The sequence below is a fragment of the Uloborus diversus genome, chromosome 6, assembly GCF_026930045.1.
Source record: "Uloborus diversus isolate 005 chromosome 6, Udiv.v.3.1, whole genome shotgun sequence".
NCBI lineage: Eukaryota > Metazoa > Arthropoda > Arachnida > Araneae > Uloboridae > Uloborus > Uloborus diversus.
Genome location: NC_072736.1, coordinates 168,043,419 through 168,067,861, shown reverse-complemented (window position 1 = coordinate 168,067,861; position 24,443 = coordinate 168,043,419). Strand labels below are relative to the sequence as shown.

Below are 24,443 nucleotides of genomic sequence, written 5' to 3'. Positions count from 1 at the left end.
TTTTTTAAAGCTTTCAAATAATTTTAACATTTTTGCCCGCCAATACCAAAATCAATGGATTTATAATTCTGCTTAGATAAACAATTTAGCGAAAACCAAAATACGGAGAAAACAATATTTCACAATTTAAATCTAGTTCAATGTACCTCATTAGCACATTTTCCATTCAAACTTATATTTTCCCAGCATTTCAACAAAAATTCTTACAAATGGGATGTCAGAAAAAACATGGATTTTTTTTTTTTTTTGGGGGGGGGGGGGGGGTGTATTCCTACTTCGGGAATAATTTTAAAAAATTTGCACAAAATAATGGATTCAAAAATTTAGTATTTTTATTCCAATGCCTTTTTTGTTTAAATATATTTTATGCTCAATATCCCAAATGAAGAAACTGTGATAATGCAAGAAAATTCAATTTCCCTGTGCGCCAAAGTTTTATGTGCTACTTTTCTAACTAAAAATAAGCATTTACAGAGGCAGGCCCGGAACTGTAAATTCTGGACCCCCCTGCAACAAAATCTGTAGGACCCCTCCCTAGAGGTCAGCAGTGTATATTTGTAACGTTAATGTCTTCATGCTGGTTTTCCATTTTTTCTTCACTTTCTTGGACCGTTTGGAACTCTTAAGGTCTGCAGATACACAGATCTGTGCCAGTACACAGGATAGAATTATGCATAATATCCGTGGATTTAAGTTAAAATTTGAGTACATGTTTCTTTAATGTGTACTGTACACAAATATGAAATGCACCTGACAAACAGGATTTCAAGCAGGAAATTCTTTTCCTAAGAATAAAATCTAAAACTGATTTATAAAATTCACACCCTGCTAAAAATTAACTGCCGAATGATATGACTAATTTGGATAACTTTTGGAGTTTCGAAGTTAAAAATCTACTGGCAGTTGGAAAACAGAATTGTGCTTAATAGTAAAATTTTTGCACATATTTCTAAGTCTAAAAAATTATATAATGACGGCATATATTTAAAAATATTTAGCACTTTAAGTTTTGTAAGAAAATATAACTTTTAATTTAAAAAAAAATCATTTCAGAAAAAAACTTTGTTCACAGCTTCAGAACTTCCGGAAATTTTACACCTCTAGTTGTACTATTCATCTAGCATTTCCCCACAAGTAAAAAAATTTAAGCCATTTCAAATATCGGAGGACACCATGCAATCGACGAAAAACTTTCTTCAAATCCTTTACAACTGTTCATTAACATCAGATTGAATCTAGTACAGTATATCCCCGATTCAACAATAGTCAAGGGACTAGAAAATTTATCCCTGTATCAAAGATATCGTTAAATCGAGGAGCATACGCATTCAATGCAGTCAAATCTAGACCAGTAAAATGTATAATGGAGGAAATCGTTAAATCTCTCTGGAAGTTGTACTGCAATTATGTTTTTGACCACAACATAACTGATCAGAGTATGAAATATCCTGTGGCGCCATTTATGAATTTGAGCAAGAGCTGAAGAGATTTTATCGCAACGTTAATATTTCCATTTTCTTCAACAAAAGGCAAAATATCTAATTTTTTCTAATGAGAGCGTTCACAAATATTTTGCTTTTGTTACGTAGTTTTGAAAAACAAAGAAATATTTAAATACATACCAAAAAAAAAACTTTAGGCCATTTATTGATGAGATATAGGTAAAATTAGGGATCCTTAGATCCATTTTCGACCATAGCTCCATCAAAATCATCACTGTTTCATATTATATTTAAATAATATTTGTATGGGTATTCCAAACCAGTCATTTTCACTTTTTTCATCAAGCAAAAAATATCACTTCTGGAAATCGCCCAAATGTCTGCATGGCCAGTTTGCCCCTCGCCTAAAAGACTATTAAAGTTAAGAGTAACCAAATAGGATTCCAAGACAAAAATACTATGTAGATTAAAGCAACATTTTATTTTATCAATTTGATGTTACAAGATATACAATTACTTAATCCAAAAACTTAAGAGTAAAAAAATACTGGTACAGATTGAAACAATTCCCAATTAGAGCAGATGTAAATGCAACCACATCCATTTTTGATATAAATACTAACATTCAATGTTTCTTGAAATATTCTTTGCTGCCTTCAGGGTCTGGTTTCATGGTAGCATCACCAGGTTTCCAGCCAGCAGGACAAACTAAAAAATTTAAAAATCAGAATTTCATTTTCGAAATAATTTATTGGAAATTTAATGCAAAATCATAATGAATCCTGTTATAACAGTCTGCGGATCCAGCAATAAGTCCCTACAACCAACCAAAGATTTATTATATCCAAATTCTTTTTATCAATATTTTTTAGCTCATTAAGAAAGACATCACGATAGAACATAATTTACTGATAAAATTATTAACTAAATTAATAGAAAACCAATTAAATATTAAAATGGGAAAATTACTAACTTGTTATTTAAAATACCATGGAAGAAAGTGATTTTTACTTTAATACAATTGGATTTTTTACTATTAACTAGGGCTGAGCGATGTAGAAATTTCTACATCATGATGCATCAACCTTACATTGCGATGCCTCACAATATTTTTTTTTCTTTTTTTTAAAACTTGCTTGTTTGAACTGTACAATATAATATAAAGTACAAAAATTGAATATCATGCTAGATACTTAACAGATTTCAGCACCAGAAAGAAATAATAGATCAGGGCTCTCCAACATACGACCCGCGAACATATTTTGTCCAGCCCGCGGGACGTTTACAAACTTTTTTTCCGGCAGACAGTCTCGTTGAAAATATAATTGAGATATTGTCTTTAATTTCAAATAATTACTTAAAATCTTTTTACCGTTAATTTAAAGGGTTTTATATTCATTTTTTATCGTTAACTACATTGGCAGCACCCATCTCTCTTTTTGCTCTTTCCGAGAACAAATCTCATTTCTCCGCGCCACATTCTCTTGTTAGTACTCTGACATTGGGCTTTTCCTGGCCCCAGGGAAAACATGTGCTCCATTTTATAGTTCTTTGCCAGAAAAAGACTTTCTTAAAAATTTATGCTAGAGCTATGTATTCTCATTTTGCATCCACAAGTGTTAACAAACATTTTCAAAATTATGTTGAATCTAAGTATAGATTTTCTTTAACAGACAGACATTTAAAATCACTTTTAATGATCGGAACTACAAAGTTTGTCCCTAAATGGACTGAAATTTTTAGCGGTAAACAAATGCAGTCTTCGCATTAATTTTGTAACTTTTTAAATTTTTTTAAAAGCCTTACACGTGTTTTGTTCTTATTTATTTCCAAATTTTTAACCGTAATTAATTCAATAAAATAGATTTGTAATACATTGCAATCATTTTGTCTTGTATCACTCGCTCATTAGCCTTTTCAAAAAAAGAAAAAACTTCACTTTATTTTGTGACAAAGAATGCTTTTTATTTCAGTTTCCTGAGCTATTCTAAATTTTACAAGGCTCCCTATCGTTTTATTATTAGAGATTTACAGGCATTTAAAATGTAATTTAATTTAGCTAACAGCAAATATGTTTAAAGAAATATAGTAACTTAGAAGCAAGCCCAGAAATCTTCAAAAACCACCACTGAGCGCTTAATTAAAAAAATAAAAATATTCGCTATGTATGGGTGGAAGGGGGGAGGGGCTAGTGCTAAATAGACCATATGAGTAAAAATATTGCTGGACTGGCCCGCCTCGCCTCCAAAAATTTACAATGTGGCCCGCAAGTGAAAAAGGTTGGAGATCCCTGTAATAGATGAAAGTGCAAGATAGTAAAAAATATTGTAGACTTGTTTTGAGATCACAATGAGCCTATTTTTTCAATGCAAAAAGATAGGAGCATATGGAAGCTATGTAAAACATTCCACTCAAGCTCATATCTTCTTGCATTAAAAAGAGGTTCTTTGTAACCAGTAGCATTGATAGGGGCGGAAGAGGGAATTCGTGCCAGGTGACACCCAAAGTGGATTTCAGTTTATAATAAATATGATGACCTTAATTCTGAAAATTTCCACCAATATATCTTAAGTTACATTTAATCTACCAAATTTAATATAAAAGAGCTCAATATATCGGGGCGGGAGCAGTTATATGTACTTCTAAGGAAAATTTTGCATAAAATGGATTCTTAGTTTATATTTGTCTTTTAATTTAAACTTTTGTTGCTCTACAAAAATAAGAATGAGTTGTTTTTGAAAATTGTATGAATTTCAAATTAACATGAAACAGTAAAAGTTTTTTTTTTGGAGGGGGGGGGGGGGAGATCATGTGCTAGAAACTACTGCTTAAAACACAAATACAAGCCTGATATTTTTGTTGCTATTTTGCTTTTCCAATGGTTTTTTTTTTTTTTGGTTAAGTGAATGATTGTATATGATCAACTTAGTTCAATAATACATATAGCGTCAAAAGCTAAAAACCAAAGGAGGATTTCTTACATATTTTAGAGGACGTGTAGGTCTAATCCTTCACACCTTCATTGTAAAACCAAATAAGATTGAAAAACTCTTAATTTAACATTAGTGTGAAAAAACTAGAGATTAAAACAGCAACAATTGTGGATTGTCTGCACATCGGAGCAGGATCGACGCATCAGTTTAGAGAAAAATTCCAAACCGGTTTAACGATCTAGGATGCACACCGGTTTTTGGCCATGCTCTCGATGAATATCTCGGCCCTACTATCAAAAATTATCTTTTCAGAAGGAAAAATATTCTAAAATATTAGCTGCCGCTCTATTTATTTTCAAAAGTACCTAGACCCCCAATTAAAATTACTTGAAGACCTTTGCTTTAAGCTTTCTTGCGCATTGCCCTTATGCTTAACTTCAGATATAGTTTCATCTGCAAGAGCTACCAAATCGCACACTTCATCATTGGAAGATTCTGCTGAAGACATCCCTTGAAAAAAGTAGATACTATGCTTTTTCAATCGCAGCGGTATTATGGTTAGCACAATCTTAGTTGTTTTCGCTCTCCACAGTAGCTTATTTTTCATAGCGAAACACATCCTTCGGAAGACCCGAGCGTCTGGAGCAGATTTACGATGGGAGAGAAATTTTACACAATGTAAATGGAATGCCATCATTTTCAACTCTGAATAAGTTGAATAACTGAAAAATTATTATAAGGAAATGAAATTAGAGTTCACTGTAGGTGAATGTTTATTTATACCCTGTCCATTATAAGCAAATAAAACGTTACAAAAATGGGAGTTTGGAGGAGACTCCTGATAAAGTTCACTACAATGGAGTGTTGTTCACAATATCCCAGGTTCCTAATATCAGAGTTATACCAAACGACAATTCAATTCAAGAATAAAAGTATATCAAACAACTAAAGAAAAAAAAGAAAAAGGGCAGAGGTAATTTTTTGAAAAAATTAATGCTTAGATCATTTAGCTTAATAAAAATACTATAACAAAATTGAATTAAAAACGTTCCAAACTATTGCTTATATACTAGAAATTTTATGAATAGATTTGAAGCTGTCTATTGGTTTGTCATTTAAAAAAATTACATAAAAAATAATATATATGTGATATACCAGTGAGAAAATATAGTAAAACCTCATTATTTGTAAGAGTCACTGTTTGTCCAACTTCTTCAAGTAAAATTGAACTCTTCATTTGTACACTTCTTCGCTATTCAAACAGCGCCATTTGAAGGAGTTGGTGAAAAACCACAGAAATGAGCCGACAGTTAAAAACTCCAAGAACAGCCCAGAGAGTAGCAACAAGTGGTTGAACCTTTTTCAGATGAGGAAGAAAGTAGTAAAAGAAGCATTACCATAGCAGAAATTAAAGAGCCTTGTTACTACCAGGGGAAAAACACAGCAAGTGGCGAGAAAATTGCATCGTACATTGCTGTGGTCAACAAGCGCATCAACTTGTTCAACAATGTTATTAGTTGAAAACAGAACAGGTTTTTATAGAAATACCAAGCTTTTTCTGACGAAAAGAAAAACATATGAGAGAAATAACACCTGAAGGACTTATCCGATTCTTTTATGGAAGCAGACTCCCATTCTAAAATAGTAACATAAACATCCCTCTTTCACTGCCCCCTCAGTACAAGCACATATGTACATTTACTGTTTTTCATGGATTTAAATAAGCAATCATCTCTGTTCTGAAATGCATTAATTTAATTTACATTGCATCGTATGATAAAATGGGTTTCACTGAAATGTCGCGGGACAAAATGTCGCTGGTCCAAAATGTCGCCGGCCCAAAATGTCGCCGGCCCAAAATGTCGCCGGCCCAAAATGTCGCCGGCCCAAAATGTCGCCGGGCCGAAATATCGGCAGTTCAAAATGTCGGCGGGGCAAAATGTCGCCAGTCCAAAATGTCGCCAGTCTAGGAGATCGCCGGTTCAAAATTCGCTCATTCAGTTAGTAAGAAAAATGTAAATGTACAACAATGCTGTTAAACATCAAATTTGCGAATAAATAGTAACTGCCTTAAATGAATGTCTCCATTAAAAATGGAACTGAGAGAAATAAGTTTCTTGATAAATTCTAAAAACTTTCTGCCGTTTTGTTTCGTAACTGTAGGCGGTTTTTCAGCAAATAAATATAGAATACAAGCAAACGCACTTTTCATTTTTTACGTTATCTTATTTTTTGCGACTCGCTATCTACCAACTGTAAAAAATTCCGACGGCGATCAGTTCAGATGTTTGCTGCATTGTTTTGAACTTTTCTTTAAGAATAGTACGTGTGTATGTGTCCGATTTTTTGCTGCCATTCTACCTAAAAACCTGTAGTAAGAATTCGAACGCTGCCCGCGAGTATCCATGCTTTAGGGCTGAGTGGTTTTTTGCGCCAATTGGTTCAAGATAGTGGAGCAACTGAACGTTTCCATCAATATGTGTGACTGACATTTCTCAAGAATGATGCCTGGAATCAGATAAAATGTTAGGATGCAGCAGGTGGACAGATGTCGGAGCCAATAACACCAGAGGGTGGAGCAATCGAACGTTTTTTCTCTTTCTTTTTTTTTATTTGTGACTGATATATCTCAAGAAGTGATAAAAGGATTCAGACAAAATTTGGTCTACAGGTATATCTTAAATGGCGAGTTGCTTATTTATTTTTGGCTTCAATCACCCCAAAAGGATGGCGCACAGAATAATTTTCCTCGTTTTATGCGACTGCTATATCTCAAGAAATAATGCAAGGATTCATAAAAAAAGGTGGTATGCAAGTGAAACTAAACAAAAACAGGCATTGTTTCCGTTCTAAGTTGATTTTCGTTATCGTTTGCGTGAGTAAGTGTAATTAAATAAACGATGAAAAATCAACTAAATTTAAATATATCACCCAAGAGAGAGAGGAGGCTGAAAGAGAGAGAGAGGACTATTTTATATATCAGTGCTACAGGGTCGGAGGGAAAATTGCCGATTCTTAGCCTGGGAATTTTGGAGCATTCGATTCCAACTCTTTTACCCCAAAATCAGATTGACACCTTTTCCAACACTGTAAAAACAATTCAGACGCGCTGCTGGAAAAGAATGAGCTACTAATGTGTCCAACGTCTGCAAGTAACATATCTTGCAAATAACAGGCATTTTTTTCGCTAAAACTCAGTAACCTTCCTGAAAATATTCTGGCATCTTTCTGAAGAGTTCAGTAATTTCCTCGATCAAAGCCATTCGTGTGTTTGGAACCTTTAGAGAAAACTTTAGTAAGTTTAATATAATAGCTTGACACCTTCCTGCTTTTCCAAAAGAGTGCCTAAAGCATTATTGAAAACATGACCAAAGCTAAGACAGAATTGCAGGCAAGGTCCACGAATCTAACTCGAAAGCAATTCTTGCAAAGCTACTGAATCTAGATACTTATTCGCTCTTATTGGGAGCTTTGTCAATCTGGACGGGCCGTAATTGAACTAAAGCCGATAAAATTATTAAATACTCTCAGTTAACCTTTAAACTGGTAGCTTTAAGTATTTTTCACAACAGTGAGTAGTCTGCACTTGTGCAACTTGTTACAATTCAGGAAACAATTTGACAAATACACTTGATTTTCTCAGGAAGTGGATAAAAACCTGAGAAATCCTGAAATATTCCACGGAAATAATCAGTAACGTTTCGGATTTTTTTTTTTACAGTGAGCTGCGACCTTTGCCTGCGCCCTTTGAAGGAAAATGACCAACTCCGACTCTTGGAATTTCAAACCTTTGACTCCCGACTTCGACGCGTTTACTCCAAACTTAGTTCGAATCCGACTTCGAGCGTGCAGCCTTTTTCTATAAAATTGCTCTTGTTCTACCAGGGATTTTAAAGGGTTGTTGTCTGAATTTTGAAAAAAAATAATACTTACTGCTAAAACTTTGTTTAAGGTTTCAAACTTAAATGATCCTAATATCAGGTTTCTATATCTTCATTTCACATACATTATTATTGTTTTTTCTTTATCACGTTTGTTGTAAATGACAAAAACAAAGGGTACCCAACATTCGATGCTTCTGCCCCACAATTGAAAATTCCTTTAAAAGCTTTGCATATATGCTGAAATCAATTGCAAATGCTTTATTTGTTAACAAATACGACTCGAAAATGGCAAGAGATGCAAATTTGAATTCGTTATGATTTTTCCGATCACCAGCCAACAATGAAATCGCAATAAACGTGAAAAAGAATTAAGACTTCATATTAAAATGGGCTTAAAAAAGGTTATTATTCTAGCTCTATATATGGTTTGGTATTTCAAAAAGAACAATATATTAATGATGATAATCCTCATATAAATAATAACCAATGATCGAGTAACCCGCTTGTTTCAACAATGAAACTCGCGCCACGGCATGATAATTTGATATTATGTTTTCGTAATGTTTAACATTCAGGAAAAGGCTGAACTCGGTCCGGCAACTTAACAGGTTTACTGGTAAGACTGTGTCATTTCAGGGGAATGAAGAAACGAAAAAATGGTCAACAATGAACGTTACCTACTGGAGTTTAGGGTTAATCTACTGGAGTTAGGAATACAATTTCAACTATCAAAATATCACCGAACAGGCAATGGCTTCGTTCAAATGTAGAAGCAAAATTTCACCCGTCATACCTTGACGGGCGACTTTCTAGTAATAATTAAATGAATAAATTGTTCTTGAAAGGAATCGGTCTTTCGAGTAGCTAATTATTACTGCAAAAATTGTTAAATGCCAATTCAGTTTTTAATATCCCCGGTAATTAAATTTTTACAGAAAAAGAGGAAAATTTGACTAAGTTATTTATTTATTTTTTGATATCTTGCTCAATCGCCCTCTTTCTCTCTTTCCCGATCTTGAGACGATCTAAGCGAAACATTTAAATTTAATGTTTACTTAAGTACGCTATGACTCGCGCAAATAAAAAAAAATCATTTTAAAACAGAAATAATAGTTCCTGTTTCCGTTTAGTTTTACTTCCATAGCAATTTTTTTGTCTGAATCCTTGCATTTTGTCTTGAAATATAGCAGTCATATTAAATAAGAAAGAGAATTCCGTTGCACCATCCTCACGTATGTTTACGTATGCAATAATATGCAGAAAAACGTATGTTTTCCTGTATACTATTGATTTTCTAGAATATGTCTGACATTTACGAATTAAGACAGAAGACAATTTTTGAAAATTTTCAAGGAACTTACTTTGAAAGGCAATTAGCATTCTTTCGCAACTTTTATGCTGAAAACAATCGACGTACATTTAAATTTTTCGAATCACTTGAACGAGGAATTCTGGGCCGGCGAACTTTCGGACCGGCAACATTTTTTGCGACATTTTAGACCGGTGACATTTTGGGCTGGCGATATTTTAGACCGGGGACATTTTGGACCGGCAACATTTTTTGCAAGCGACATTTTAGACCGGCGACATTTTGGGCTGTTTGATTTTTAATTTAAACTTTCATAAAAAGTGAAAGAATCACTTAATTTGAAAAAAAAAAAAAGAAAAAAATACGTTTTTGCATCATGCAGAATCAATCCCTTTTCGATGTAAACATTGCATCACGTTGTGACGTCATGTGTGCGATCGGTTGCAATGACTCAGTAAAGAGAATGAACTTTTGGGTGAACCGAGTCACCAGTTCATTGTATCTTATAACCGCGAGAATTTTTTTGTAGATTGAGTTACTTTTGATTGGCAACATATCTTTAACTTTCTTGCATTGGCAACACATCTTGTGTTTTGCATATTCTTAATTTGAAAGCCATGTGAAGACTTTAAATACTTCGAGCGATCTTTTTCGCTCTCTCTCTCACCTCTCATAGCCGTAATGAGTTACACGTAGTAATTTATCGTGATGTCTGCCAGTGCTCTTTACTCCTGGCAGGGCGTAATACAACGTGATGTCAATTTTAAAGTTATAAAACGCCTTTAGGCCTATTTTGTGTGTTACGGTAATGCCTTATATTCCTTGGAATCAGCATGTTCGTAAACTGAATGTTTTCGTTGTATAATAGCGGCTAATATTTGTTTATTTTTTAAAATATTTTTTTAAATATCAATGAAGATGTTGTTCAACAACTTGAGAAATCTTTTGAAGATAATAAATACAGATTTTCCTTGAGGAAAAATGCTCCACGTGTTTTTCTTTTTCTTCAACTTCAGGCTGTGGACATGTTTTGCAAGTTCACTTCTACTAGCGGTGTAGTAAGTCTAATTTCACTACACTTAATGCTCACATGGGCAAGCGGCATTTTGGACCGGCAACATTTTGGGCTGGCGACATTTTGGACCGGCGACATTTTGTCCCACGACATTTTGGGCGTATACCGATAAAATGATTCGCCAACCAAACTGCCATTGGGAATGAATGGTGTATGAATAGCATGGTTCCACTATAGTCAAATTGCACTAAATTCATCACAGAATGTATTCCTGAAATTACACAAAATAAGTAATGACCAATATTTATCCTTATCTCTGCCAACTCCCTACTTTTTATGCATGAAGTCTTAAGATTACCACATAGCAAAAGAACAGAGGTTTGTTCATTCCCACGAGCTATGCCCAGGTTGTCTTGGCAAAAGACAACCAAATCAGCTCAAACTACTGGACTGCATCGGACACCATATTCATCCCGATGCAAGAGCAATTATTGATCATTAAATTGAACTAAATACAGTCTGGTTTTGCTAATCTGCAACCCTGAAACTACAAAATGTCTATTATCTGGGATGTTTGCTCTAACAGATTTACTTTGTAGATATAGTTGACTTTTCAGGCATGAGCAAAAATTCATACTCTAAAGAATTGACGGCAGAGTTGTGTAATGAACTCGAACGTTAATTTCTGCAAAAATAAGTGCTTCAGAAAAACATTTAAGAAGGTGCAATGTAATGAATAAAACATTAAGTAATCAAAAAAGTTATCGGAAAAATTCTATAATTGATAAAGCCTTTGGTCCAAAGCAGAGCAAACTCAAGATTGTCCCTGGTTATTTAGAGAGCTATGTGGAGGCTTTGAAAAATTAATTTCTCCATAAATAGACATGGTTGTTATTTTCTGATAAAATGTTCATTAAATCATACACTGGCATAAAAAAGCGTAATAACCGTTAAAATGCCTAAAAGTTGGCAGGTATGCAAATTACTCTTGGCCCATAATTTTCAATGCAAATTTCATATATTATTTCTATTCCAATTCATATCATTAGCTTACTAATACATTTTTCAATTTCAAAGATTTCAGGCATTCAAGCTTTCAAGTATTTGAAAATAGAATGATGAAATATTGAAAATAAAATTTTAATGAAATGGGACTGTTCAGATTAAGTGCAAAATGCTCAAAGTTGTCACGAACACTTAATTTACCAAAAATTAATAAGGCATACATATCTATCAGAAAAACTGGAAATCCATTAATAATTAATCAATGCTTACATAAAATTGAATACAGGTAAAAAAAGTTAAGTTACTTACCTTCTCCATGTTTATCAGTAAACTGGAATGCTTGAACTAAACGCAGGGTTTCATCCACAGATCGACCCACAGGTAAATCATTGATGGTAATTTGACGTAATTTACCATCTCCATCAATAATGAACAAGCCCCTGTTTAAAAGAAAAGAAAAAAGTTTGTAAGGTCTAAATATATAAAAAAGATTACTATGGACTTAGAAGATAAATTAAACACTAGCTATCAGTTAAATCATAATTATACAACAAGGGCCTTATTTCTTACAAGATTACTTTCAACCAGATATTTAAAAAAAAAGAGGACACCAAATGATTGTTCTTAAAAGCCCCTAAGATATTTTAATTAAAAAATTTATATAGTTAAAAATTTAATGACTGTAAAACTCTTTAAACTGAATACAATAAAACAATAAAAAGTTATTGGGAAGTTTCTATTGTTAACACTTTTAAAAGGGAAAAGGGGGGGAGGATTCGATTTTTGTACTGAATTTACATATCAAAGTAGCATGAAACAAAACTTACTATTAAAAACTAATCTGTTTTCTGTCAGAAGCTTCCTTCATTCAAAAATTATCCAAGTTAATCAACTAATCAAGCTAATTTTGAACAAGACATGATTCTTACAAATTTAAACACAGATAAAAATTTGCATTTTTTCGATAAAATGTGGGATTCTAAGCAGCGTTTCTTTAAAAAATTTGTTGCATGGATTTATGCATATTTGTATATATACATATTAAATGCAGGCATAAGATTGTTGAAAAGAGAAAAGAAATTCAAACAAGGAAGAAAATATGGAAATTTTAAAAAGAAAATGCCTGCCTTAAATAACTAAAGTCTCGAATTTAAATATGTTTGACATTGTTACGAGAGACCAAACTTTAAAAGATTTCCAATTATTTCAGGACCAAAGATATTGTGGCTTATTTTAACTGGAGAAAATTAAAAGACATTTCTTTCTCTTCTTATCTTATTTTCATTCCTAGTTTTTCAAAAATGTTTACCAAATTTCATGTGGGAGATTATAGCAGGTAGACAATAAAGGGAAGAGTAAATTTCATTGCTTCATTACTATAATTTAACAAAAAAAAAAATTTGGTATTAGGATTCAAAGATTTGAATTTCTTAAATCCTGATGCATATTTTACATCACTTAATATATTTTTTTTTTTTTGATTGACCAAAACTATAAATGTTTTAAATTTCAATGAAATTTTAAGATCATTATCATATCTAAATTTTACTAGAATTGAAAAGTATTAAAGTTATATTGGTTCTTTTACTATAAAAAAAAGACTTATTCTGTTCCCAAAAACATTGAATTTTTTAAAATATATATAAAGAATATAATGTTCAAAAAAATCAGTCTATACTTTGAAAACAATTGTTGATTGCCCTAAAGGCAAAAAGTGTCAAATCATAAGGTTGCCAAAAAATTGCATATTTTAAAACTTAGATTTTGTAAGTATAACAGGAAGAGAGTGAAAATAAATCCTTTCAAAAAAAATTGCCCCCCCCCTCCCCCCACCTTTTTAAATTTTGGGTTTTTCCGACTGTTTCCTTCTCTAGGGAAGCGTAAAGGTACTAAACAAAAATTTACAAACAAGTAATATAGTTTATTCAACTTTGAATTCACATAACCTTTTAGATACTCTAGCTTTCTTTAATGCAGTTTTCATCCACATACACCTCTGTGAAACTGGATTTTCTGCATTTGTTTGCATTAAGTCAAAATATCAAGCAAGTGGTGTGTAGGCTTGAATACTGATGGGTTCCCCTTTTTGGGGCACTAGCCACACGAGGTTATTAGGATTAAAATTAGTTTATCCCCATACTATAAGTGATAAAGATGATTGAAGTATAAATGATAAAGACTAAGAATCCAAGTACTAAATTATACACAGAGGCTCAAAATGTATACTTACCTAAATGTCAAACCAGCATCTTCTTTATAAACACCATAATCTTTGGAGATTTTGCAATTTTTATCAGCCAACAACGGAATGTTCATTTTACCAAGTCCACCTTCTTTACGAGGAGTGTTGATCCTATAAGTAAAAACATGTTAACATTTATCCGAGTATTAATATTTACTTTTTATCATAAAATGCATCTCCAGTGTAGAAGATCTTGCCTCAAAAGGCAAGGTTATCCAGGGGTCTGTCCAGGATTTTTTTACAGGGTCCGTTTCTTGTGAAAAATCAAATAATTTTGAGAAAAGTGAATAAATTTTGTAAAAAATCTAATAATTTCGCGAAAATTTTTTTTTTGCTAAATCTAAATTTTAGAATTTAGAGCGGGCACAAACTGCATCATTTAAACTTAAAGTAGTGTGTTTTCCTCTTCTATGTTGAGAATATCATTCTGGGGTGTTTTTCTAGTACTTGGCGGGGGGGGGGGGGGGGCATCGCTCCCTCAAGTAGCAATATTTATCTACCATTCTACATTATGTTAAATTATACTAGAAATATTTCTGTACAGCATTTAAAATAATTGTAACAAAAAAATAACAAATAAATAAAATTTAGACGAGGGTTCAGCATTTAACTTTTTGATCAAAGACACTCATAAATTCCGTGATTTTAACAAAAATAAAGAGATTTTGTTTGCTTACTTCTTAACAAAGGGTATTATACACCAAAAATTCAAAAAAATCGGAATCCCATAGCAGATGCAAAGAGATCGCAATTCTCAAAGTGAAGGCATCAAAGGTATAAAAACGGTTTTAAGAAATATTTTTGATAAAATTATTTTTAAATTGCATTTTAGAGTCCTATGATAAACATATAATTAATATCTGTGGACACTGTTAAAGCAAAAATAAAATTAAACCATTGTTTCAGCATTTTAATTTTTGACTCTTGAAAGAAAATGGAATTTTGCTTTAAAAACTTAAAGTGCGTGTTCTAACAAAAATAAACTTTTCATTTATTTGCATCCTAATAAAGCGAAGTTAGCTTGAAAAAAGAACAAAATATGATTCTTATACCGGATGTTAAAAGATTGTATTTTTCAAAATGTAGACATCTAAAGAAAACAAAAAAAAAAGGCAAGTAAAACAGTTTATTTAAAGTTAATCATCCTTGTTAGCATCGAAAAATCAAACCCATATAATTTCCTTCCAAAATAACAGTTAAACATTGCACCTCACCATAAAAACGCAAATATTGACAAGCTGGTAAAATGATGAGAATATTTTCTAATCAGTCATTATAAAGGTTTAATGCCAGATGCTAAATGGCTGCGATAATTTTAAAGTTGGTAACCCTATCTGAAGCGATCATATTTTTTCCCCCACCCTTACTACCCCTTTGCAGTTCTAAGTTCATTTCGCTGATATATATTATTGTTTATTAAATCATCAGAGGGAGGGGGGGAGAAAAGTGCTTACCAACGTCTTTTCAGAAAAGTTTACAACAACACTGCTGCTAATTAGCTCTGATAAAACAAAATTATTTAAAACCAAACTTATTTTCAGCTGTTAATTTTTTTCCAAGAAACAAACAACAAGCATTATATTTATTTGGCAGTAGCAATTTATCCCTTGCAGGAGCATCACAAGAGTGCCGATTTTTTTTTCTTTGCAAAATTAGCAGATTTTGTATAAGCTGATCCCTCTAATTTGACTTCCTCTAATTGACTCTTTCAATAAACAATTTGTGAAAGATCCGTTCTTGTTTATCAGAATTTTGTGAAGGGTCCGTTTTGGTTGATTGGGACTTAGTGAAAGGTCCATTTTGGTTGATCGGATTTTTGTGAAGGGTCCCAAATATCCTCTGGCCAGACCCCTGTTATCGCTCTGTAGTTGATCCCAGGTCACTGTAAGATTCTGGGTACTGAGAAGGCAAACTTTCTCGCAAAAAAGGTACAAGCATCACCCAAACTTTTTCAAGACTTACTCCGAAACTATTTCCAAGAAGGCAACTCATCTAAAACCTGATTCAACTCCAACGCAATGAAATAAACCATTCGTCATAATGAAAGCTCTATACTTTAGATTAGCGGCTCTCAACTTGAAGGATGTAAGAGTTTCTAGGGAAGCATTAATGTATAAAAGATAAAACAAATATTCAATTTTGTGGTCACGGGTGAATAGTAAACACGTGCCAATTCTCATAATGTGAAATGGAAAGATGTGCAAACCAACCTTAGTTTTTTTTTTTTAATTATTAAATCTCATTTATGCATCTTTGAATTTGTATGTTCTGATAATACAGTATAAATTTGATTTAACCATAACCAATTTCTTCAGTTTAATGACACATTATTTCACTGGTCTAGATTTAATGGCATTGAGTATGCTCCTCGATTTAATGTTATCCTTAATTTAACGATAGCTTTTCCGTCCCTTAACAATTGTTAAATGAAGGTTATACTTTACTTTTAAAATAACCTTTTTAGGAATGTGTCTAATTTTGTTTGTGAAATCTGGATTTAACTAGCTTCAGTTGCCTTAATTCCAGTTTTACATTTCACTATTTTAATAACTACACTAGCTGCGTGCCCGGCGTTGCACGGGCTACTTAAAAAATGAAAGAGATGTCCAATTGATGTTTTTGTATTACTCTGACATCAGTTTCTAAAGCGCTAAGGAGTAAATAAATACGCGTAATGCAAGGTTTGCAAACACCAGTAGAGCATATTTTTGGCGAAAATCTCTTTAAAGTTAATCATAGTTATCAATAACGCAAGTTATGAGTATTTTCAATTAGCACAAAAGATGAAAATATATGCATTATCAATTATAATCTGTGCTCACTTTAAACTGAATTAAATCTGATAGACCATACCTGAAACATTTGTATGTACAATTACGATCAGCTTTTTACATAAAACGACACATACTTTTTGGTTGCTTACGTGAAACTAAAGCACCAAGACTTAATAAATACCAATCAGCATTAATTTAATATCAACTCATCAGATTCGAATTAAGCTTTAGTTAAAATCCTTAAAAACAATATTTTTGTTCAACTCGGTTTCACTTAAAGAAATCCAAACAATCTTAATTTAACATGTTCTTTTAACAATACAAACTATATTTCAAAAATAGAAACAGGAAGGAAAAAGAGAGTTATTACAATTCGAAAACTCACAGATGTGACGGGAAAAAGTCCAACAAAATAAACAAAATTAGTCGCACATCCTAAATGTACCAAAATATGAGGCCTGTGAATGATAAACTTACACTACAATCAATAAACATAGCTAAAGAAACAACTTTCATATGTTGAAAGGAGTTAAGAATGTTGAATGTAAAAAATAAAAAAAGGACAGACGATAAAATAAAGGCTATATCCGAATAGAGCAACCAATTTTAAACTAATTTAAAATGAAATTCTAGATGGAAACGTTGTTTTAAGATTTGGACAGCAGCCAAAAAAATCTCTTTTGAAACAATTATTAGAATTTTACTTGCTCACGCAAATTCAAAATGGCAACAGGAAAGAAATAAAATTCCCGAATAACATTATGTTAATTAACGTTTTAATTAATATCTCCGCTAATTAAAGTCGCACAATTACGAGATTGGTCCTATTGTTTTCTTTGGGAAATTTCGAATTGATCGGTATCTCGTTTGACTCCCGATTCGCAGCGGTTCTCGAGAAGATAGATCTTCAGACAGACAGACAGACAGACGCGAACAGATTTTAATATTATAGTGGATATGAGAGGGGGCGGGTGTGACCTTATGTCACTTTCAAAGGGAGGCCATAGAGCTTGAAAACCCTGCTTAAGACTAATGATTTAGGTTTAAACAAGAGGCGAACCAAATACCATATTTTGCCCAATACAGAACATTGAGTTAAATTAACTGTAAATTTTAACTATTTTTTATCACATGCCAATTTAACATAGAAAGTGCTTATCTATTTTGTGTCGTTTGTAAAATAAATAAATTTTCACTTAACATCGTAAAATAATCTACAGCAAAAGTAATGCAATGAATGTTTGGTTCAGCCAAATACTTTAATTTTTAAGTAGCCAAACAGTAAATTAATTTAAATATTTTGCAATTGGTAAACAAACATTTTTTACAAAGAATGCAAGTTATAGTACCATAGTGCAACTAATATTCTCACAGTCGAAATTTTATTGTAAGATAAAACTAACTAGTAAAACTTAAAATTGTTTTTTAATTTTTCTTAAATCTTATGACACATTATAGAGCTATTATTACAATATTCATATTAAATATTCATAAATATCTAAAAACCATACAACAAAAAGAAAAACATTTCACAAATTATTTAAAGTGATTAATATATCTTTGTCTCAGAGCTACAGTAAGATATCTAATCCCAGAAATAACTCTAAGTTATATCTTACTGTTGTTCAGATGTGATGGATATATTAATCACCTTTTAAAAAATTTGTTAGAAAAATAATTGTTTAGAAACTGATTAATACATTTTTTAACAGTAAATAAATGTCATTTTCTACAAACATTACTATAACATAGTATGACAGTGTACAGCGTAAAAACAAATAGTTTAGAAAGTGTATAAAACCGAATGAAATTTAAAAAAAAAAGCCTTTCAGCCAATATACAGAGACGATTATGAAGAGAGGAATTCTAGGATTTTTCTCGACACAACACAAAAAAGATGAGTGAGAAAATCCTCTCCAACCACATATTTGCAATAAATAAAAAGAACATTGAATCCATATCCAAATGAAGTCAATACTTATCCCATCCTGAGAGGGTCTATCTTTTTACCCCTTACTTCCCTACACTTTCCACATCACCTGATTTGCAGCTACCTTTTGTTCTTAGGTTATTTTTGTTATTTCTATTTATCTTTTATAGGACAGAAAATGGAGAAATATGTGGCATTAAAAAAATCATTATGACCATTAATCAACCCTGCCAATTAATTAACAATCATCCAATTTGCTTATCAGCCTGCCCTAATATAAAGCACAAAAACTAATAACTAAGTATGTTTTAATTTAACTAATGGTTTTTTTTTTTTCAAATATTATAAGAAATTAATTATTTCCTTTTCTAGTAACACTGTGTTTAACTGATTATTCATTTTCCTTGAATGATTATTTTTAACAAGGTTGTTTGGTTTAAACCACGTTGTTTTAAACCAATTGGTTTTTTTAAAAAAACCATGCGTTTTTTTTAAAAAAAAATTTTTAAAGAAAAAGCCAAAAAAAATTTTTTCATTTTACAGGTTTACATTGATTTCCCCCACACATATTGAAAAATGTAAAATTCCATTTATGCTAAGTTGCAGAGATAAATACTAAAATTGCAAAGTTGCTTCTGTAAAATGTATTACAAGCTTTAATCGAAAAAAAATATTAATATATTTTTTATTTCATATATGTGCCATAAAGCAGATTTCAGTCAACTTCCATCATTATGCTTAATTTGCATGATTATTTAAGATTTACTAAGGATTGAATCTTTTATTGTAGATGCAATCCATTATATTGCTCACTCCTGTTGCAGGGGTGTGACATTTTTGCCCATTTATTTGCACTTTCCTGGAATTTTAACTTTGACTTGTAAGGTAATCAACAGTCTAACTTAATTGTTTGCACCTAAAAATTAAGATTTGTTCTGCAGGTGAACAGTCTTTGACACATTTAATCTAAAATACCATTGTTATGTGTCGAGGACTTTTCGGACACCCTGTATATGTAATGTATTCAACTCATTTCATAAATGTGTATAAATCTTTTTACAATTACATAAAATCAACTTTACACCACAATAACATATGCATAAATACATAGCAACTTTTACATTTTAAATTAATATTTTTATGTTATTTAGTACTTTGTACAAAAAGCAAGTTTTGAAGCTTTTCCAGAGCCTAATCAATTTTTGAGTTATGAATGATATCCAAATGACAAAAATATATGCACTGCACTTTTCTGAAGCTGGTTTTAGTAATGTTGAAGATTTTTAAAGACTGTTGCATTGCAATTTTCAAATTCTTTTTCCTGGCTTTCCTGGATAACGTTTTTGGCCAAAAATTTTTTCTTGAAATAGAACTTGCTACACAATTATTTGTTCTAAAGAGTTTGCATTTAATATTTTTTAAACTTCAATGCTGGATGCAAAATGTATGCCAGTAAATAAGCTGTAATTTAAGCCATGTTACACCAATTTTTGTATTTTTGATTTGGTTCTTTGTTTTAGCGATAGTCGATATCTTTTCCAAGTCTTTCCAAAATAAGAACGGAGTCGAATATAGAGCAGCACTCTTTTTTAAAACCTTGTCAGTACAACAGCAATCGATTTTTTGACTGTTCAATCATGTACTGTTGTACATTTTGCTTTACTTCAATATTTGCAACATTGTGTATATAAAAATCAGCATTATGCAAGATCAGAAAGAAAAAATATGAAAATTGTTCTTTTGAAAAGATTATGCTTAAAAATTTAACTTTATTCAATAATTATTCATAATATGTTGGTTTTATGAAGTTTTTTTCTTGGATCTTCATAATACTTTATCTTAATCCGCATCACAACCACTTCTCAAAGTATTTCGTATCATAAAGGTTCTATATATACATGCATACTAATATGTTAATCAAGTCAAACATTTCAATCAATATTTCCCCGCAGAAAGCTATTTTAATTATTTAATTTAGTTACAAGATTTTGTTCATTATCTCTTTAATTAATCAAGAAATTAGGTATAATGTGACTATTGAATAACTGTTAATTACATAGAACCTTAATTACCTTCCGAAAATTAATTGTTTTTTTCGCAAATAGTATTTAAACTAAATAAACCCGGTTTAAACCAAAAAAACCGGGTTTAAACTAAAAAAACCGGTTTTTTACCAACCCTGATTTTTAAAATAAAATATTATTTTTAAATTTGTTATACTAAAGTAATTACCTTCTATAGGTATATTATTCATAATTAAATACGCTATCACTTTATTTTAATTTAAAATATTTTATTAATGTTGGAATAAAATTTTAATTCAAATGAATTATGTAATAATTTTACACATCAAGCATATAGGAAAATCTTTGGATTTTTCATTTGGTTCATTTAGTTGAATTTCCGGCATCTGATTTTTTACAAAAAGTAGACAAAATAAAAAACTGCATTAGATGCTTTTAAATTAATAGCCATTTAATCCATAACAATTATTCTTTATCAAAATCACAAGGCATCAAAACAGATAATTCATGAATGGTAGAACTAGAGCAAAAATTCAGTAAACATTCATACACACCAGGCAAGATGACTAAAGTGACTGTCTGTAGAACAAGCTATCACTTCACAATTTATTTTACGGAATTCGTCAGCTCGTTCGGAGAAGGCAATGATTTCGGTCGGACAAACAAATGTGCTAGAAAACAAAAGCAACAGTAAATCTCTGCAGCTCTGTCGATTTACGAACTGTATGATAGTACTGTACTTACAAGTCAAGGGGATAGAAAAACAGCACAACATATTTCCCTTTATAATCTGCTAATTTTACAGTTTTGAACTGCCCATTGACAACAGCAGTGCCTTCAAAGTCAGGTGCAGGCTTGGTCAGTTCAGGCATTTTTACTGAAACAGAAAACATATTTTGAAGGAAATGAAATTTTAAAGCATGGAACAGTATCTGCTCCTCTATCAACAGAAAAGAGAAATTCTATGAGGAAATTCATTATGTCCTGCACGTAATGCCTTGTATATTTCATTAAAAATGATATTTCAAAATATTAATGAACAAATTTTTTTAGCTTAACAAATAACAAATTTAAATGATTTCTTAAACAAAAAATTTAGTCACTACCCTTTAAAATTACTTTTGAATGTGAAATATAAGAAACATCACGTGCAGGACAAAGTGTTTGCTTTTTTGTGGAATAGCCTAAAAAACTTAATCCAAAGAAAACATAGAAATAGATTTGTTAAAAAAAATTAGAAATAAAATGATACACTTCTAGAGATATTTGTCAATTTCAAATAATCTCTCAACCCTATTCTTAAAAATAAGCCAAAACAAGATAGCATTTTGTACAAGTTTATCAAAAGGTCTTATGAATCAATTTCGAAAGCTTTACTCAAACATAAAATAAATGCAGTAAACTCCAGATTATCGGCAGTCGGATTATTCCGGGGTCTTTTTACAATTTTATTAATTTTTTTAACTGCCATTAAATGTTTTTTTAACTTATGATTAGGTTACTGTTCGTTTTTAGCTTTTGCATGTGTATATTTTTTTATTCAATGTTAGTCGACGCAAAATAACAATGTTTTTAGCTATAACTTAAATGTATGTTCGAGTTTTATTCATATTTTTTAGCTATTGTATACAGTGGTATCTTTTTTTTTAGCCATTATCCACAGTTTTCGATTATCCGCGGTTACCGTGCCACTCTATTCCGCGGATAATTGGGAGTTTACAGTAGATTGTTTTAAAAGTCTCAATACATTTCATTTAGTTCCTACATTTAAAGAAGTAGATGATTTTGATTAACTGCATATTTATGTTGATTTCTTTTGACAAATTTTGTTTCTACGCTAATTTCCCTGTCAAAAGCTAAAGTCCAATTTTATATCCAGCACTAACAATGCTAAATTATCCTTGGCAGACTGGCACTATGAGCAAAGCAAAAACAGCATGCTCTCTACTGCAAAAAGCATGACATGACAATACAGTAACTCCTCATTAGGCTGTGGTGGCCTGATCTGTAAGGCATATGCTGTTCAGTTTTGGTCTCCTTATCTTAAGAAAGACATTAATGCATTGGAAAGGGTTCAAAGGCGGGCTACAAGGCTAATAAGTGGACTTTCCCACTTAGATTATAATTCCAGGCTTAGAAGGCTAAAAATGTACAGTCTTGAGCAAAGAAGAGACCGAGGGGACATGATTCTGCTGTTTAAATTTATTGAAACGAAAGATGTTACGGGGCTAAAGTTTAGCACTGAAAACAGGACAAGGGGTCATTGTTTTAAGCTATTTAAATCTCAGGCTAACATGGATATTAGGAAAAATTATTTTAGCAGGGTAGTGGAACCTTGGAACAGTTTACCGGAAGAGGTGGTAATGAGCATGGGAGTCGATAGTTTTAAGAGGGCCATTGATCTTCACTGGGGATTGTAAATTGACTTGGACCAGTCTAGCTGGGCCCAGAGCCTGTTGCTGGTCGTCACTTTTGTATTTGTATTTGCATCAAACTTGTGACCAGAGAATCCCGGGTTCGATCCCAGCAAGTCAAAGATAGATCTTCATTAATGGTGACTGGCGGATGCTAAATATGCTTGTGGTCAAAGTCCTCCACGTGAAACGATACCCTGGGGGTGCTGGACCAGGATTGCTAGGTTTCTGGTCTGGATCAAAAATACAGAGCTGTCTTTAGGGTCCCATCCAACCTGTTAAACCACAAGTAGTGGTAGGTACGGGGGACCCCTGGAATGAAATGTAACTCCATCATACTGCGCTTGTAGAGATAAAACGGCACGATATGACCGTGGCCATTTCAAGTGAATTCATTAAAAGTAAAACAAATGTGTAAACTGACAAAAAAGAGTTTATTAGCACATAAGGAAGGTTTAATAAAAAGTAGAAGTTAGTATCAGTTTCCAAATTTTCCTTAGAAACAAATACAGAAAAATTCCTTAAAAAAAATTTTTTTTTGAAGAAAAAAAATTAAAATTGCAACTTCATGCAGTAAATCAAGATGAATTAAAATTAAAATTTAAATGAAAAAATTGAAAAAACATTCAATTAAAATAATTTAACTAAAAAAAGAATGACTTTCATGAGGAATGTAATGATTTTACTTCAGTTATCTCAAATTTAATTTGGCTTTATTCACTTTTAATTTTTGGGAAATAACAAAAAGCGCGATTTTTTCGAATTATTAGCGACGGGTAGCTGTACGTAAATTCAACGAAAATATAATCGATTAATTAGCTTCAAAAACAGCTAAAGAAAATTTTAAATATTTACAAATCAATTGTAAGTTACGTCGTCCCTGCATGTCGAATTCTCAAATTCTTCTCTGAATCTCCAGTTCCATTTAAATGACCCACGAGCCGACACTCATGAAAAATCTTTGTCTACAAGGGCGCCGAAATTCAATCATAGCTTTTTCTAAAAGAGAAAGTACTCGCCATTTAAAAAAACTTTCGCTTCATTTACAAAGCTTCAACTTTCGGCAATGGTTTTGTTTAGCTAGGTAAAATATAAACAATTATATAACATATTCTACTCATTAGCGAACAAGCACAAGAACGATTTTTTGTTTTAAATTAAGACAAATAGTACGAACTTCTAAATAAAAACCAGCTTTCAAGATGCAAAAAAAAACCCTGAAAAACAACTGAATATATTCGTTTTAAGTACAGAATATACTGCTTACTTCTTAATAGCTGGAGCAAACAATAGCCAGACAATTATGCAATGAATATGAAAAGTAAAGAAAGTAAAGTAGTCGCACCGGATTTTTCAACGAAAATTGAGACATCGCGGTTTGCAGACAGTCAGACATTTCGATGAGTTAATGAAAAAAAATTTACATATGAGCTAGTTTACTTCATTCGTAAAGTTGCAAAATTTTGATATC

General features: G+C 31.9%; 1 protein-coding gene across 1 annotated transcript; it reads right to left on the bottom strand.

Moving 5' to 3' along the window:
* Positions 1 to 1,900: 1,900 nt before the first annotated feature.
* On the bottom strand, positions 1,901 to 24,366 carry LOC129225106 (peroxiredoxin 1-like). The gene is made up of 6 exons (XM_054859664.1): positions 24,240 to 24,366; positions 21,303 to 21,435; positions 21,113 to 21,229; positions 13,819 to 13,941; positions 11,898 to 12,028; positions 1,901 to 2,150 (listed from the first exon to the last, which is right to left on the bottom strand). Exons 2-6 carry the CDS (start codon positions 21,428 to 21,430, stop codon positions 2,068 to 2,070), a joined length of 582 nt encoding a protein of 193 aa, XP_054715639.1. The 5' UTR covers positions 21,431 to 21,435; positions 24,240 to 24,366; the 3' UTR covers positions 1,901 to 2,067.
* Positions 24,367 to 24,443: the final 77 nt, after the last annotated feature.